Source organism: Gymnogyps californianus, chromosome 2 (assembly GCF_018139145.2).
Source record: "Gymnogyps californianus isolate 813 chromosome 2, ASM1813914v2, whole genome shotgun sequence".
In the NCBI taxonomy this organism is placed as follows: Eukaryota; Metazoa; Chordata; class Aves; order Accipitriformes; family Cathartidae; genus Gymnogyps; species Gymnogyps californianus.
In genome coordinates, this window is record NC_059472.1 from 21,834,474 (window position 1) to 21,853,109 (window position 18,636).

Below are 18,636 nucleotides of genomic sequence, written 5' to 3' on the forward strand. Positions count from 1 at the left end.
CACTTTCAGTTTTCACTCTATTTTTCAGTTAAGCAAAGTATGAGATTTCAGACTCTATTTCTGTGTACTTTGAAGTAGATAGGCTTTTCCTCATTATTTCAAAAAGAACAATAAGTACTGTAAGTACTTTGGAAAATTCCAGCAAAAATAAGGGTTATACAAAGACATTTACATATAATAACCATATAACCTAATTTATGATACTGATTTCTATAAAGCTATTCAGCTTCTCTTGGGATTTACCCATAGTCCTGAGTAGTCAGTTTTAGATGCATACATACTCACAGAGTATTACAAAACATCTTCACTGTATGTGTTTATCACTTAAAACATAGATCACATTCTCAGTTTGGAAACCAAACATTGTACTGTCAAAGTATAAGTGGCAGAGCTAACGATATGCTCCACATCAATTATACCTCTCAAGATCATAGTAAGCACCCTCAGAATAGGTACGGCACATCTTACGGGAGCGAAGTAATCTGATTGCATCTTCACAAAATAGAGGATACATTGTGTGATCCTGGCTGCCAAAACATAAAGGGTGAACACAATGAAAAGCAACACAAAGATGAAATGAGGACAAAACAACATGAAAAGCAGGCAATGTCAGCAACAGAACAAAACACTGGAACAAATCTCAGCTGGAACTTTGGTGAATTTTGCAAAACTACTTTTAAAGATTAAGGTATATTGGCCTGCACCTGAGACTACGAGAAAGGTATCACACTCCAGTTTTATCTATTGTAACCTTTAACACAGCCATACATGTATGACATTCTGTATATGAAAATCACAGTATTAGCAGGTATTTGTGTTTGTTGATCTAAATAATTTTCTTTATTGACTTTTTAAAAGACATTAGCATGATGTAAATATAGCATCATCTTCATGGACCACCAATTATATACTCTTGGCAGTGAAAAAATGTTTCAAAAGTGAAACATATGAAGAATTACTTAGTGTTTATCTACACACTATATCAAGAAAGCTAATGCTGATATTAACTCAATACTTCTAAGTTTTCTACCACTTTACGCAGACTAATAAAAACAGAAGTGGACATGTAGGTACATAGAAGTACATGCATTATCCACACAGAGTCACACAGAGGAAAACATATACCTGGCATCTCTGCAATGGTGATCTGTGGACTGGGTGTACCAGGAACGAGGTAAAGTAACATAATGACTGAGTAGATGGCAGAAAGAAAAATGCAAATATGAGACAATAAGATGGAGAAGGAATGATACACATCACACAACAGAAGGCATAAAAATCTGAGAATACAGGAGCTACAAAAGCATTGTATAGAACACTGAAATTATTAACAAAATTAGAAATCTGATATACAGTTCTAAAGGCAAAATTATCTAGATGATTCACACATTTATTCTGAAAAGACAGTGGGAGACTATGGATCAAGCTGATAGCTAAAATTTGGGATTTTCTACATTATTTCAGTTAGCAGGAAAAAATGTATCAATCTCTGTCTGAAAGCAATCTCAAGAAGTCAGATTGCTTGTTCCCTTGCTTGAAGGCAGTGATAACTTCAGTATGAATCATATCTTTGGCAGAGGTTTACCTAGTTTGTCTGAAAGGCTACCACCATTGGGAAAGCTGTCCCCACATAGCTAGTTCCAGAGCTTTCCCATTTCTGAGTGTAAGTTTTCCAAATATTTATCCTATTGTGATAAAAGATTAATTTAGATGAAAGCCTTGTTAAATAAGGCTGTTACAAATAACATTTGTAACAGAATATGCCAAAAAACAAATGCATGCATTTCAAAATAATAAAACCAAGATATTTATATTTTGTTTGTATTTTGAAAATATGTCAAAATTTATATATTTTAAATATATTTGTATTTGTTACAGCACTAGATATTTTCCAATTATCAAAAATATGAGAATGTTATTTCTCTTTTAGTACAAATATATGCACACAGTGCAGGAAAATTTGTTTTGAAAACAGTTTTTTTCTTCCAATTTACAAGGAATTATTAGAATGCAAAGGAGTCCCTGGGCTACAGCTCCTCTGAAGTTGAGGTATTTTAAAGGAATATCTAATCACAAAAGTCCACATTGGAAGTGTAAACTGATTTCACAAGAAACATGGAAAACCTCATGTTTATCCTGCACTTTTATTTCTCATGTCTTAATTTGCTTATAATTAATGATTTTCTCGTAATCAAACACATTGGTACAGGTAGCTATATTACCTACACTTATTATCTTCGCCTCTTTTGCATGTGGATAAAATGCATCATCAGCCACGTGTAAATATTCCTTATACACATATTAGGTTAATTATAGATAGTACAAGAGATCTTTGTGCTCACTTCTTGTGAAATAAATGCAAAAGCATAGTCACCACTATAAAAAGCTTCTAACTTAAGTCCCTGATTATGCAATTTAAACTTTGCAGTTTGTTACAAGAATGAGCTGTACACAATTCAGCAGGGTACACAATTTGACACGGTACGCTGAAAATTTGAAGATGAGATCCTAAGAAGGACTAACAATTAAGAAAATAATCATAGAGCTACACTGCAGGCTGCAAAAAGTATTAGGCGTCTTAAACTAATGCACAGACCTGAGTACCAAAAGCAGTCTACCCATAACAGCCTGGCAGTCAGCATGTTGCCAAGAAGTACTAAAAAATAATTCCATCATGTTCTTAAAATTTGCTTTAGAATATATGCACACCCATAGGAAGAACAATCAAATAAAAATATAGGAGTCTACCCCACAGCAGCTATGATATGTGCGATGACGGCAAACAACTACATACCAGCTTATTCTCACCACTATGTGGTGACATTCCCAAGCTATATCCACATGAATATGCCCTTAAATGATTTAGATGCAACCCTGGAATTAGCACCACAAAACTCTTGCAAATATTACATTAGTATTAATAAGCAATTAAGTGTTTCCAGCTGGTAGATGACATTTTAATGTTAACAATTCACTTTCACTTCCCCTTTTATCTCTCCAGTGAATTGTTGACAAGTTTTCTTGATAGTCTTTCAAAAATATAAGACATCAATAAATATAATATATTCAGCCAGTTTTTAAAGAGCAAAGCTTTAAACAAAACTAGGACTTCAAGCAGAACATGTGTTACAGAACATGAATTTCATGGGGATGCAATTGCTATTTGCAAGCAGCTTAACTTACAGTCCATAAGAAGAAACACCCCAGGCTGTTCCCTTCACTTACTTGTATGTGAATGAAACACCATCAGTTAATGTTCTGCTTAGGATTCGAGTCCCAACTACTTTTCAAATCCCCACTAAAGTATTTTAAGTGCCCAACCTCTGGTATCAAGTTTTGTCCTAATACTTCTAGAAACTCAGAGCTCTAGTGTTCTTATCAAGTTTTGAGACTTTTGCTTGTAAGTGTATGGCAGGCAGTTCACCTTTTTTCTTTTTTTTTTTAATTTAGGAATTCAGAATCAGAGTAAGCTGGCATTTAGATACAACCACTTATACAGTTTGATATGTAATAACTTAACAATATGCTTCCTCATCATCCAGAACTCTGCTTGTCTATTTAGAGAAGTGAGGTAAGCTTTAGCTTATACTTGACCTGATCCTCTGGCATTACTGGCTATTCATACTTTTCCCTACTCTATAGAGCTCATTTTATCCATGCTATCCAACTCATAATAGATAATAACTCACTATAAAATGTTCTTACAAGTGCAACATAAAAAAATGAGAAGATTATGTCTGATTTCATTAAGAAGAAACATCAGTTCTATACATGAACTAATGCAGTAACTTACTAGAGCACAAGGCATTCTTCATAAATCAAGAATATGTAACCTAATGATGTTTATGTATTTTCATAATATCTCTAACTGTATAACAATAACAATTACAGAGATACTATTCATATTAGCATGTGTCTCTGTCTGGAAATGGTTTCTGTTGAAGCACAGTAATATTTTCCATAAAATATGCATGGTTAGTAAAAAAGAAAGGAAAGGTGCGTGCCATATCTGTATGGAAGAGAGAATTACTGACATCACATAGGTCAAAATATGATAGTATGCACATTAGGAGGCAGCATATTTTTCTGTGCTTTATGTATTTCAACATGCAAAGCAAAAGGCTTAAATGCCATCTATCTTCTGAGCATCCCGTCAATACTCCACTATTTGTTTCTTTATTATTAATACTCCATGTATTTAGCTTAAAATCAATTATTTATGTTTTTATAAATATGTTAACAACATAACACCAAAAATGCCTATGACATAGCTAATTCTCAGTCCAAAACTGAAACATACGCAAATTTCATTTAGCTAATAGCCAGTCTGAAACACTTAAAAACATAATGTTAAATAAATCATAATGTAGTAAAATCATTAAGCTTTGCATTGCCTAAGTGCAAAAGAACTCCAGAAATATTCCAGATCTACATCTAAAATAAATATGTCTTTTTAGTTGTTCATGAAGATCATGATCTCATATGCACATGTAGATGGGAATGCTTGGAAGACCATGGAGACATGGACAAGGTTTAGACACAGCAGATTTTTAAAAAGACAAAAGAACTCCAAGATACTTTTTTTTTTGACAACCTTCGTTTAGACTTCTAGCCTTTTACCACACATTCCTTACTTGCTACATTATAGTAGTCGATGGCAGAAGTATATCAAATGATGGTATGGAAAAATGAAAATATTAGTCTGCATCCTCGCAGATTTCCAAAACATTACATATTTTGTTACAGATAGCATAGATAGAAAATTCGCAGCAGCAACTCATTTCACTTATATCAAAATAATGAAGTTAGTCTGATAAGACAGCACTGTAGGTTTTGCAATATGATCATTAATGTACACACACACACCCACACACACCCACACACCCACCCCTGCATCAGGTGAAAACAGATTTCCACTATTCTGAGAAGATTCCAGACATATAGGCAAACATGATAACTTTCCTTTTTTAAAGTGAACAGAAAATGATGAATTAAAATTTTCTGATATCGCTCACCCATTTGTCCATTTCCTTACACCTTCATAAAAATTCAGTGAACCATGAGGGTAACAAAACAGAGATCAGAGATTCAGTGACCAATTAGATTGCCTAATTGGAAGTACTTAGTATCTAGGAACAGGCTTGACATACCAGAACAGTCTCAGAAGCACACTTGAAAACACACACACATACACAGAATGTCTCACTTGAACCATCCATGGCATACCTTTCTGTTCTTCTTACTGTGCAAGGGGAGTTTAACCTGTTCTTTATTGCTTGGGATATTTTATTCAATAGTAAAGATGAGGCATTAGAAGATAATCTATTCCTTTCAATTTTCCTTCTCTGTGACCAGGTCCCACAATTTGATTAACATTCCAGCTTCCCTGTTAGAGTGGGAAGTTGACTCCCAAGTATTTCTGTGGCAAGGATGAAGTACTGGAGTACTATTACATCCTGACAATCTTGTGCTTATTGGAATACCCATAAATAATTCTGAATGCAAACCAAGACTTTCTGTTCCACTGTTAGAGCCTGCATGAATCAAACTCAGTTGACACAAGAAACTTCTATCATCCTATTACTGTTTATCTATTCTGATAGTCAGCTTTTTCCAGTGTATCATCTCATTGTAATTTAAGTAATACATTGTATCATTGGCAACACTACTATCCTCCATTTTTAGTAACACACTTTTACACTTTTTCAATTGAAATAGCAAATTAAATGTACGACAAGTATGAAATTATTCAGATTGCTAAAAAATAAATATATTTTTTTACTGGTATGAATTTGCCTTAAACCAAATACACCCAAGCTTTTCAAGTTACAATTTTCTGAAAATCTAGCAACGTAAAAAAATGGGAATTAGCTTAATCAGACTGCAGAGTAAGAAATAAGTGGTTCTCTGGGTCGATTAATCAGAAATTTAGGGATAAAAGAGCCATTGAAAGTGGTAGAAGGGAAAAGAGAGAGGGCTGGCATATGAAATTTAGGGTAAGTACTGTGGGAAGGAATGAAGTAAAAAACTGGGCCTGGGATCAAGTTAGGACTGCAAGATTGAGTGCAGAATTGCTTAAAGGAAGAGGAGACTGGAACTAATAAAATGACGTGGCTTCAGGGAAAAGGTGTGCTATACTTCCTGTTAGCAGCTTACTCATTCCAGCGATGATAAGCAACTACTACAACTAGTTACTTTTTCCAAACAAGTGAGGCCAGTGATATGGTTCTAAAAGTTTAGATTCTCATCTGAACAAAGCAGGAGTTAATGTGCTCTGTGGTAGAATGTTTTCCATGTTGCTTCATAAACACCTGGGAAATCACACCTAAAAACTACATAAATAAAATGTGAAGTCAAGCTCTCAACCTTTAGAAAATGGCAAATGCCATTCAAGAATAAAACATTGGTTATATAATTTCCCCTGCTACACTTCATAGAAAAGATTAACAGAATAGTTTTATTTAATAGTTTAGGTTTTTTTAAAGGAAAGAATGAATTTGCTTGATGTATAAACATCAACAGTTTTTCCACCGATAATGGTATGGATGTTTTTTGTCACATCAATTGTATAGAAATTCCTGCTTATCTCCTGGGATAGATGAAATCCTATAAATATGCCAATTGATTGCAATTGACAGTGTGAAGACTTTAGCTGTGAAACAACAGCAATTATCAGCAGAGAATTTGTGAACTGACACATATTCAATCAAGATGACTTTCAACAAGAAAATCAGTATCACAGTGCTCCCCATAATATATTTTAAGTTCTTGCTCCAAAGGGCGTAACACTGAAGTCTTTTATCAGAACTGCATTATTTTTAACATGGGCATTGTGTATGTGCATTTTATTCTGAGGAATGTATCTATGACTTTTTGTTGTTGTTTGTTTGTTTTTTAATTCAGCTCGAAGGTTCTCAATCATGAGTCCTTACAGATGTACCTACATTTGCAGGACTGCACTTCTCTTGCCACCTTACTGCTCCATCCCTCTGTTGGAGGTTACCACCCTTCAGCAGACATATGGAGGCATAAGGTGGGTGGTGCAGATAATTGTGCTATTTAACAGTGATTTCACTGTGAAGTAATGTGCCCACTGTAAATAACAGCAGCTAAAGACAAAACACTCTCCTTTCTGCCACCCTTACTGCAAGGCTAAAACATGGCAGTGTGCTCGGACTGCAATCCCTTCAGCAGTTAAATCCGTTAGGGCTCATTAGTGACGGCCCTGGGAGAGGAAATTGTACTTGGCAACATTATAAGTAACTGCAAACAGAATCTGTTAATGGAAAGTGTAGGTCAGTCTTACTTATCCTTTACTTATCCCTACTGGTACAATCTCTAGTGTGTTTTTTACTTGCAATCGTAGGCATAGATATACAAAGTAATTAGGAAGTGCAAGATACTATTAATGCATATGGCAAAATTTTGAAAGGAGAAGAAGAACATAAAGAAACGCTGCAATTATTGAGATTTAAGTTGATGCATACATTTTATAACATAGCTACAAGCAAATTTTCAGCAACGCATTTCTTTTACTTTACTGGGTATTTGAAAAAGCAAAGAAACAATGACATTGTATACCCACATATGGGTATGTGCCCATATGACATGCACAACCAAAAACTGAAAATATTATCCCAGAATTTCCATATAAAGCATCAGGTACCCTTTATACTCTAGAATATCTTTGTATCTGTAATATACACTTAAATGATTGTACTGTAAAATATTAACTAAATAATAAATGACTACTTAATTACATATTATTCAGCCGTGTATTTAATAAAGAATGTGAAAAAAAATTATCTGTTAAGTTTTCCGTTTTCTGCTAAAAAACTCTTTTCCTAGTTTGACCTAATCTGGTACCTCATTATTAACAATGTTGGATTAGGAGCCTGCTACTTACAGATAAAGCAACTGCCAGTGTAAGATGACTCTTAGAAATGTAGAATTTATAGTGCTCTTGGCTACATTTAATTTTGTGTTAAATAATGGAAGCAGCTAATTAAACAGCATCTTATCTAACATGCAGCAGACTCATGGTAGTGAATTATTTTGGTCTTCACTGGTTTGATTATAGTAACCAGAATTTTTTGCATGTGTTTTGGCATTTACTTTAAGACATGTTTTAAAAAAAAAAACTTCTTTCAACAGCATGAAGCAAACAAAGTGTTCAACAGAAAGTCTGTATTTAAATGTGCTTAATGAAATAATCTCTCAGTAATAGTGGTGCGATAGTCATGCTAGTCCTGGCATATCAAGATATCATCTTTGAAGTGATTTAAAGATAATGGAGAATATTTCTTTAAATAGTCATGGCTATGACTACCCCATTACTTTAACACAGCAGATAATAACTTCTGTTCTTTAAAATGGAAACTGTGCAATAGTCCTGATGAAGGGATAGCGGACCCACAATTTAAATTGCTTTTTCTCTCTTGTTTTCTTGTAAGTGCCTAGCAGAAAAACATTTATACTTTAGGAGTTTTCTCATACGTTTCCACTGCAAGACTATGTGAGTTAGGCATTCTCTGAATGCTCTGGCCTACTATATCTATGCTAAATTCACCATTAGCAATTTCATGCCTGAGGGAGAGAACATCTAGGATAAAGAATATAGTTAGATTAATAGTTGCTAAATAGTATCTAAGCTAGTAAGAGCTGTGGGCCTGAGTACAATTTCCTTACGCTGTCTTGGTGTTTGTTGTTAACTGCTGATATATCTTTCAGAAAGTAATACACAGATATAGTTTTGGCTAATGTCTTGTTTTTGGAACTATGCTAAGATTCTCACATTGTTCCTCTAATTCATAGATTGATAGCTTAAATACAAAACTCTGAGGTAAAATCTGGCTGTTTCCAACATTTTCTCTATAGTTTGATTAGTTTCAGTTTCTGAAGTGAGGTAAAAGTCTGCTTTAGAGAGTTTATTAAAACATGTCAAACTGAAGTTTACAAGGTTATCCCATTACAGATAAAAGATCTTATGGAACTTGGGGCTGTATTAGGTCATAAGCATTCATATTTCTTTCCATTACAAATTTAGGCTATTTCATAAAAGAGTGTGGGTACTTGCAAAAAAACTCCTCGCATTTTGACAAAAATGAACAAGTACATCTATATTAAATATATAGGTAACAAATTAATTTGATTTCCCACTTTGAGTTACCAGTATACACAGTACAATTCTGACATTTTTGATAATATAGCAACAGATAAAAATTTTAACTGTAACTTTACTCTGCCCACAAAAATCAGTATATGATTTGATAGCAACATTTTACATATTTACAGGCTTGGTGTTTGAAATTAAAACTATCTCAAACTAAATTAAAAAATTTATGTCTTTCAACTTATTTTAAATAATTTTATTTTCACTTCTAACTATGCATTCAGTTTCGAAGGAATGTTTACATTGCCATTAGACTTGAGGTCATTAGACATTTTTGTATGTGGTTTCAACTAACTCCTTAGTGCCATATACCTTAGAGAACTTTATGCTGAATTATCTAGAAAAGGAAGGAAAGAATTGTCTTGCTCATATTCTCAGTCATATTTTAACTTAGCAACTGAGCATGTCAACAAGAAGGTACTTTTTCAAAGTCCCTTTTTTGCAAACAGCTCCAAGGGATAAATGGATCATGGAAACAACAAACCATCAGAGCTGTGGGAAAGAAAAGTGTGATTTTTTTTCAGAGGTAAGTGTGGAACAAAACAAGGATGACAAGTCAAGAGGTTATAAACCTATACAAAGGTTCAGTTTTTCCACTTCTCTAAACTGCCTGCAGTTCCAGCAGTTTTCAGAATCAATACCATTAAAGAGTTACTTCAGGGGCTTGTGTACACACCATTGTTTTTTGTTATGTAACACAGACATTATCACAAATATTCACTAACAAAATTTGAAGTTTAATAATCTTTCCATTTATAAAACCACTGTCAAACAATGAATATAAAAGATGATAAATGTTTGGGAATAGTCTTCTATTCTCTTGAGTGTTGCCTAAAACCAATACAGTTCAGAGACTGTATGTTGCAATAGAGGCATAACTAGTCAACAATCTGATTACACAGGCAACCACTCACCATGTACAAACAGGAGAACTTCTGTGTGTGTTTTGGAAAATACAGACGACATATAAGCCTGTGTTCAGTGATTCAGAGCACACCTAACAAGCAAATACCTATTCATCTAGAATGCTCGTGTGAAAATTCAATAATCTCATCACCAGCAACTTTCTGTCACTGTTTTTCTGACATATTCTAAAAAACCAATTCTCTTTCTCTAAGCCAAGCCAGTCCAGTAGGGGTTATTTGATTGAAGTGATGGGGAAAGATTGTGGTGCTATACTTCAAGCCACCTTTCACTGCTATGCATTTCTCTGGGAGGCAGCAAGCAAACTCGCACAGTGAACAAACCCAGGAGCATTTCATAAGGCACATACAGGCTCTAAGGACAAGTTTAGATCCTATTTCAAGGATGATTGTTCTAACAATCAACATAATATTATGCCAAAAGCATTCTGTTCTTTTCTTTTAAGGAAACAGCTCAGAATCCTTAAGTTATTGCCTTCTCTATGAAAATCAGGTAGCCTCATGAGCCAACTGAATAGCATTCTTCTTTTCTATAACTTAAATAGAAATATTAAATAGTTTAATGCAAAAAAGAGGTTCACCTATGATCTATTATACTTGTAATGAATACAGTTAACCTTCTGGATGATAAATACCTGATTGCTTTTCAATATCTTAATTTTTTTGCCCATTTGGCTTTTTTTGGCCAAATTCAATTACAAATCACTTGAACAGATTTTTTTTTTCTTTTGGTACGCTTTTTTCTAACTTACCTAATTAGGAACAATTAATTATAATTTTTTTTCTGAAGAATTTTGTCTTATATTCCTCACAATCATTGACCATCACATTAATGTTCTTTTAAGACATATTCACTGTTTCTGTTCAATGTTGCTAACAAAAAGCCACTGATTTCTTAAATTCTTTGTATTACAGGTAGCAACACCAATTATGTGCTTTGATGTCACTTGAGGAATAACCTGTAATAATCATCTGTAAAAGCATTAACTTCAAACACTAGTCACACAGCACTCAATTAGATTACAAAATATATCTGTATTACTCCTTGCTATATGCAATTATGAAATGGGACAATATCTAGCAATCATGCCTCTCTGATTATAATGTGCAGGTTTTCAACTTGATGTATAAGAAGCTGGAAGATTTTCAAAATTAAAGGTAAAAAATGCTTTTTCTTTTGATTTTCTGACCTGAAGACAATGAGGTGGGAAAGATCTTATCAATATATTTTTTTAATGTCACAAAGGCACTACCACAGTTAATTCAGCAAAATTAACTACATTAGACAACTATTGCCTGCAATTCTTTTTTACATCATTAAAATTCATAGAGGTTGCTACAGCTCTGCTCACTCTTTGGGAAGTTCCATTAGGCAAAACATTAGCCATGGTAAGATGTGCCTCTAAACACAAAGACCCCGATTTCATTCTAACACACATTGCCATAACCTTTTTTTTTTTTTTCCTTTTTTCCCACAAAAATGGCTCATAAAGTTGAGAAAAGACAAACACAGTGCTAGAATATACTTTCGTTATGTCTGCGAATTGCTCCGTATCCAATGGGACCATTACATTAATACTGAGCTGAAATTATCCATTTTATGCCTCTTTATTCAGCAGCAAAAATGGCCAAATCTACTGTTAGATTTTTTAAAGATATTTAGATTTTTTAAAGATATTTAGCACTTAAAGAATTTATTAATATAGTATATAAAAATATTTTTATAAAAAAGGACAACTAAGCTATTTTTCTTTTATATTGTACACTTTCTCATAAATTTTTCAGATTCCCTCTTGGCAAAAATATACTAACTTGACAGTTTTGTCAGCCTTGTGTGCACTGTATATTTTTCAATGTATATCATGTAACCAGTGGATAAATCAATAGGGAAATACTCATCTGTGGGATTAGGTAAGTAATTTTGCTGTTTACTTTAGTGAGCTACCATGCCGACATAATTCACGTTGATGAGTGTAGGCTACGGCTGTTTCTAATTCCAGTCAGATATTTACCTCTCTCTGTCCGGGGAGTAGTGGTCATCTATAACGCGGTGTCTATCCATTCGGTTCAGGGTATTGTAATGCGCAGGAGTTGATCGAGTCCCTCGTGGTCCCTGATCCACATTCCGACTAAGGATAAAAGACATCAGATTCTGAGTTCTGGGTGCGCCTGGACCACATCCCCTCACTGGTTTGTACAGAAAATTACTAGCAAACATGGTGGTAACGCGATGTGTTAGCTGACCTGTCTTTTGTATACTTTTACTCTCACACAATTTTAAATCTCATGGTAAAAAAATTTTCTCCTCAGAAAAAGGTGTTAAGTCCACGTTAGGGATAGGTTTTTTTTCATTCGTTTCAATGTTTGTTTGTTCTGGAAATGAGAGGATAGCTTTTTTTTTAATTAAAAAGGTTAATTTTAGACAAAATTTCATTAGTATTTCCAGACTAGTACCTTCAAGGAAAGTTTCCTTTCTAGCTGAAACATACACTGTAAAGAATTTTCCGTGAGCTCTTGAGTTTGGCTATACTATAAAGATGTAAACTGTAGTAAGACACAAGGAGGACTTCTGGCTATTATGGTAGAGTGCAGCCTGCTGAAAACATTGTCATCTGAATTAAACAACAGATGCTTGTTTTGCACTGGAAAGCTTATTCTGTAATCTCACTATAGAGATCTGAAAAAGACAGAACTGTTTAATTAGGTATAAGTGGTATAATCACCTTTACAGTTTTGTACTATTTGAGACCAAAGCTTTGCCCATCGATTGCTTTACTCAGTTTAACGATTAATACCTACTGATACACACTAACTTCACTTTTTCTGCTCTGTAAAACAAATCCACAAGAATAGGAAGATAGAAAACAGTTAACTGTAATAATTATTGGTTAATTAAAACATAATTGGTTTATATAGATTTGAAAATAACAGTTTGCATGCTTCCCTCCACACAAATTCAAATTTTAGACCAATAAATTCTTCCGCCTACTGTCCTTTCCTGCAGTCTTCCCTAATGTGGGCCTCATTTTTTTTTTCCACTTTTATACCATTCAGTTCCTGTGTCCTTCCTTGTCACTTTGTCTGCCCTTTTGGTACCTGTCATCCTTATCCTTTGTCATTTGCCAGTCCCTGATTAGTGTTAGCCTGTATGTGTATCCTTCACTGCTGCTGCCATGCTGTTGTTTATTTCTGCATATAAGTGCTATGAAGACGTTGCACTACACATAAGCTTTTGCCTTCAGTTCTACTTCATTTCTCATAAAGCATTTCTCCACTCTGGCTTTCATGAAGCCAAATATAAAGTTTACTCTGGCTAGTAAACTTTCTATTTGCCATACTTAAAGTGAGTATAGTTCTTCTACCTTCTCCTCTACAACTCTTTCCTGCAACTTTTTCTCTATATGTGTTTTACCCCCTTATTTATGCCAAAATGATAGAAAATCCAGTATAGCCTTTACCCTGCCATTGGACTCTCTCATGTATATTTCTACACTAAAACGGACATTGACAGGTCTTCTCTGCTGTTCTTTGTTAAGTTTTTTACTTTTCCCAACAACCAATTCTCATTCCTCCTTTCTGAATTCTAGTTTCTGTCTGACCCTGTTCCTCAGGGTCTCTATTTTCATTCAGGTTTCAAATAAAAAATCTTGGATTTTTTTCTGTCTATAGTTTTATCATCTTATTTTACTCATCTCTTCTTTTGAGTTAAATATTTAAGCTTTCTCAAGCTGTTTTGTTTCTTTGCAAAACTTCCCAAATATCTGACCTTTGCTGTCTGCCTACACAATGAAAACTCCTGCCTTAACGCTGATCATAAGCCTTAGTCCTGAAAACTCAGTACATCCTGACTGCTCGAATCACTTTCAATAAGATTGTGTTATTGGCTTATTGTTCTAAATAAATAATATCTTCTTTAAATTTCTCTATTATATCAGATTCTGACTTCATGATGTTTTTTAACATCCTACACAACTGTATTTCTTCTACTTCAAAGTGTTTCTACTATTTCAGTTGTGTTTCACTCTGCTAAGGATGCCTTTGTCAGCCAGATTTACTATTTAACAGAAAATGACATACTTTCTCCAATGAAACTTGTTCTATAAGAAAAGTTGCTTTCACAACATATGTCTTCACTCTTTTGGAACTTTCTTGCAGTTGACAGAACATGTACAGAGCAACCAGATAAGACGTAAGCAGGTGAAAAGATGTAATTGCAGGTGGTGATGGTAGAGAATAATGAGCAACCTACTAGATTTACTACACCATTTCAGACTAGCCACTTTCTATAGTCACCTTCATCTTGCTTTTTCAAATGCACAGTCTTAGAAAAAGCTAAACATGATGTTGTTCAGTGCCTGCCACAGTCTAAACTCCTTTCTGATCTACAGAGAGAATAACAGTCTATTAAATATATTAGCTGAAAACATTACAAAAGCAGTAGCAATTTCTTGTCAGCTACCATGCAATATGGCTTTGGTGGAGTTTATTAACAAAATCCAGTAGAAGGACTGAGAACTGCAAAATGGCTTCTAAGATCTAACAGCAACTTGCACTTCTATGGCCCAAGAGCACCTGCCTGCACAGGCATCAATCAGTAATTGGGAAATCTCTGGGCATGCAGCATGCTTACTGCAGTTAGAACATGTCTATAGCAGCACATGTATAACAAACTCAACTAAACATGGTGCAAATGTGATTAATAATGCTAATAGCTTTGCCGAGTACACCTGGATTTTCATTAGAATTAAAAAAGACTTTTCTGTAACCCAAGAATTATGCTTCTTTTCTACAGATTCTCAAGTTCTGGCAACCCAGTTCTCTGGGCTCAACAAGTCCTCAAAGAACTGATTTGGTGTGTGGGCAGGGAAATATTACATAAATAATGCATTTGATTGTGACATTGTAGGAAACAGCTGAAACATTTTTCTCTGTAAGTTCAAAATTATATTTAAAAATTTAGCTTTAGGAAAGTCAGGAAGCAAGAAATACTTCATACACGTAAAAAATGCAAAACTACAAGAAAATTAAAAGAAGGTTTTTCAATGGTGTTAGACAAGTGTTAATTACTAGCTTGGGTAAAAGTTCTGCCCCAAATGCACACGGCATGCACGCACACACAAAAACACAAACACGCACACACAAAAACACAAACACACACACACACAAAGAGATTTTGCTCACATTTATGTTTATATCCAAGACAAATAACCCCAGGAGATTTAGCATAAGTAATTACTTAGACTGAAATCAGTATAGTAGAAATCAGAATAGGCCCCTTTGTGTCCACTGTTTATGTCTCATTTAAAGTCAGCTTGTATTTACATATGGGTTTAGATTTCAAGTAGAAACTTACAGTTTCTGCCTGTTAGCTGTCTGTGATGATATGGGATAATTTGGGATCCTAATACCTCACTAATGCAAAAGGTATCATTTAGTCTGTATCTGTTAGAGGAAATGGTAAGTAAACACATAAGTAAGAGAATAGGAAGTCAAGAGAATTTTAAGCTAATAAAAAGAATAAAGATAACAGAAAGGAAAGCAGAACACAAGAGAATCAGAATGGCTGTAGAAGAAAGGGATAGACACATGTACCTGACAGGAAATATTGGATACCAGATCTTCAGTATTAAATGGGAATTGTGAACATTATGGGCAAAGAAAATAACTTCCCCTTTTATTCCAGCTGAATTACACCACCTGGAAACCTACCCATACATAGTGACAAAAATGCTGGAAAACAGGCTTCATTCCCCTTTACATCCATCCTTCTGCTTCCTTCTAAGAAAGCTTATCCATGCAGGAAAATTCTTAATTCTGGCTTAAACAGTGTATTCAATCAAGCAGTAGTCATTATCCAAAATGGCTAGCTTTTGGAAGAAATGTCCTGATCTTTGTTTCACAAGATAAATAGTTACCAGAGGTCTTCTAAGATCAGGAGTTGACATTTTTCAGTATAAAATTGTATGTGTGTCAATTTATTCTTGATGCTTTAAAAGTTTGAAAAAAACAGTAGAAAGAAAGCTACTATGGGCAGGAAGTATGGCTCTCCCAGAACCTTAATTCTACGCAGACAAAAGGGTTGAAAACAGCCACTGACAAATGAACGCTAAGAAAATGTCAAACCATCAAATGCTATAAAACATGGCACTTTCTAAATAGCTCTTGAAAATGAAAATCTGGAGAAATATTTTTCTTTCCTTAGATTGGAATGTACTGATTTTTGATGAAAAGTAAGACAAAATTAGGTGAATTTTTGCACATCAGTATAATGTAAGAAAAAACATTATTGGCTTTACTCAATTTCATAAGATCTAACTAATTCATTGCCATTTTGAAAGTATGGAGATTCTTTCCAGTATTGTAATACCACTTAAATTTATATACCTGCATAGTTAAATAACAGTTTACCTTTGTGGGGGAGGGACACTGGGAGACCACGATCTAGTCCGTCCTATACTATCTCCACGGTGAGGGGACCCTGATCGAGAGCAATGATTAGATGACATAACTTGTTCTGGCACTGATAGCGTTGAACTTTGAAGATCTCTCCCATTATGTCGATAATCTAAAAAGAAATGCAAATATTCAATGAACCTGAAATTGCATTTTTTAATTTCCTACCATATCTGTAGTAGTCAGAAGCATGATAAAAGATGGAATTTGATCAAGAATGTTATCATGTCTTCTTGTTTTTTCTAATTAAAAATACATACGTAAAGTTGATTCCTGTTGTTATGCTTAAGTACAGCTATAGTTCCTATAGCCATACATTAAAAGTATAGAAATAAATTGCCATGCACCAAACTGGGGATTTATAATAACCAAAATATCCAAATTTACCATTTATTCGTGGTCAATATGATGCATTAATAATAAAACTAATAAAACTGACTTTTTTCCTTAGAATAACATACAAAATTGATTATTGCATTTTTAATTAAAATTGTATTGTAACGGTTGCGCATAATATACTTCAAACAGAAATGTCCACAATTAAAAACTAATCCAAAGTTCAGTTTAAAAATTTGGGATAGAAAACTACTATGGGGTTAAATACAGAGTTTGTGTTCAAGAAAAACTTGTATTTCAGAAACAATTAAATTAACAATGACTCAATGACATCAGATTTCACTTATGGTTCTGAACTTAAACAACATGGTTCCTTCACAAATAGACAAGCTAAGGCCATGCAGACACCTGCTTACATCCTGGACCTAATCTTGAATTAGGATAATAGAAGGCATAAATGCTCTAAGCAAAAACCTTCCCAGTTACAATAGCTTAAAAGTCTACCACATGGACATTTTATGTAGGCTTTTAAGAAAAATCTTTTTAAAAGCTGGATATATTAAAGTGACTGTCTGCATCTAATTGAAAAAGTTGAATTCACTGTCCCAGGGTAAAACATTCTCTGTGAAAAAAAGATGCCAGATATACAGCAATTTCAAAGAAGTTTCCACAAATTTTGTGAGGATCAAATTAATATACGATGATAAGAAATGGAAGAATTGCAAATCTCAATCTGATGATAATGTTTTGCAGAAATAGGTCTTCAGACAGCTCTTGGTGGCTATGACAACTGATATAACTGACTTTTTGTTCTGAAGACAGTAACCAAGAGAGAGATCCACCTGGCAGTGGAAAAATTCTGGCTCATAAAACTGTAATTCTTTTCCCATGACAATCTTCTGAGAGTCCAAGGGTATTCAGTCTTCCACTCCAGATTGTTCTTAGTTTTCTTCTTGGAAAATGTTCGGTAAGCACCCAAGTAAAACCTCATTAATTCAGTCCATTTTATGGTTCCAAGATACCTGGAACTTATATGTTCGATACTTCCAACTGAGTATTCATATTCATTGTACGGCCTTAGGACCAAGGATATATATGAACCACTCGAATTCATAAGTAACTTCTTCCTCCTATGTTTAGGTATAAGCTGCTTTGTGTGTGTCTGTGTATGTGTGCACATAAAGGGGAAAAAGAGCACATCATCATTACATTATATTAACATAGTGAAGTTGAGGATCAGATACTCGTTCCTCACTTCAAAGCAATCAAGTCATGTTATGTGTAGTCTCAGCTGAAGGTCAGTAATGAACTACAGACTTTTATCCCGTATGAAGTACACTTATTAGCATACATACTGATAAAGCATATAAGGACCAGTGCCACACAGTTCTGGGTGAAATCACCGAAGGAGAGCCAGGGAGAATTTTATCTGTGTTTGAAAGAGGGTGTTGTTCACTAACCAGTAAAGTATAGAAGATGTCTGAACAAAGCTTTTGCAAGTCAGTCTGGAAATCAATAGACTCTGCAATTCTGCAATTCTTTAACCAAAAGAGAAAGAGCTAAAGTAACAGCTGAAAGCTCAATAATGTTAAAATAAAAAATGTAACAAAGCAATAACAAATGTCTTAATTAAGCAAATCCATGAGATATTTGCCAGTTTTATACACTGAACAAATATTGTCCTCGATACAAAAATAATGCACAGAGAACTACTGCTTATTGATAAAACCAGCATTTCTAGAGAAAGCAGGG

At 34.3% G+C, this 18,636-nt stretch overlaps 1 protein-coding gene across 39 annotated transcripts in view; it reads right to left on the minus strand.

The window, feature by feature from the left end:
* RIMS2 (regulating synaptic membrane exocytosis 2) overlaps window positions 1–18,636 on the minus strand; it is a 487,486-nt gene that overhangs the window by 152,285 nt on the left and 316,565 nt on the right. For 24 of the 39 annotated variants that reach the window (XM_050891125.1, XM_050891104.1, XM_050891129.1 and 21 more), the window contains 2 exons: window positions 16,504–16,660; window positions 12,108–12,224 (listed from right to left, as the gene is read on the minus strand). In XM_050891125.1, coding sequence (XP_050747082.1) covers window positions 12,108–12,224; window positions 16,504–16,660 — 274 coding nt within the window. Of the gene's footprint in view, window positions 1–419; window positions 528–1,125; window positions 1,192–12,107; window positions 12,225–16,503; window positions 16,661–18,636 lie in introns of all 39 variants that reach the window. The other 15 variants (XM_050891114.1, XM_050891103.1, XM_050891109.1 and 12 more) reach the window with 2 other exon arrangements.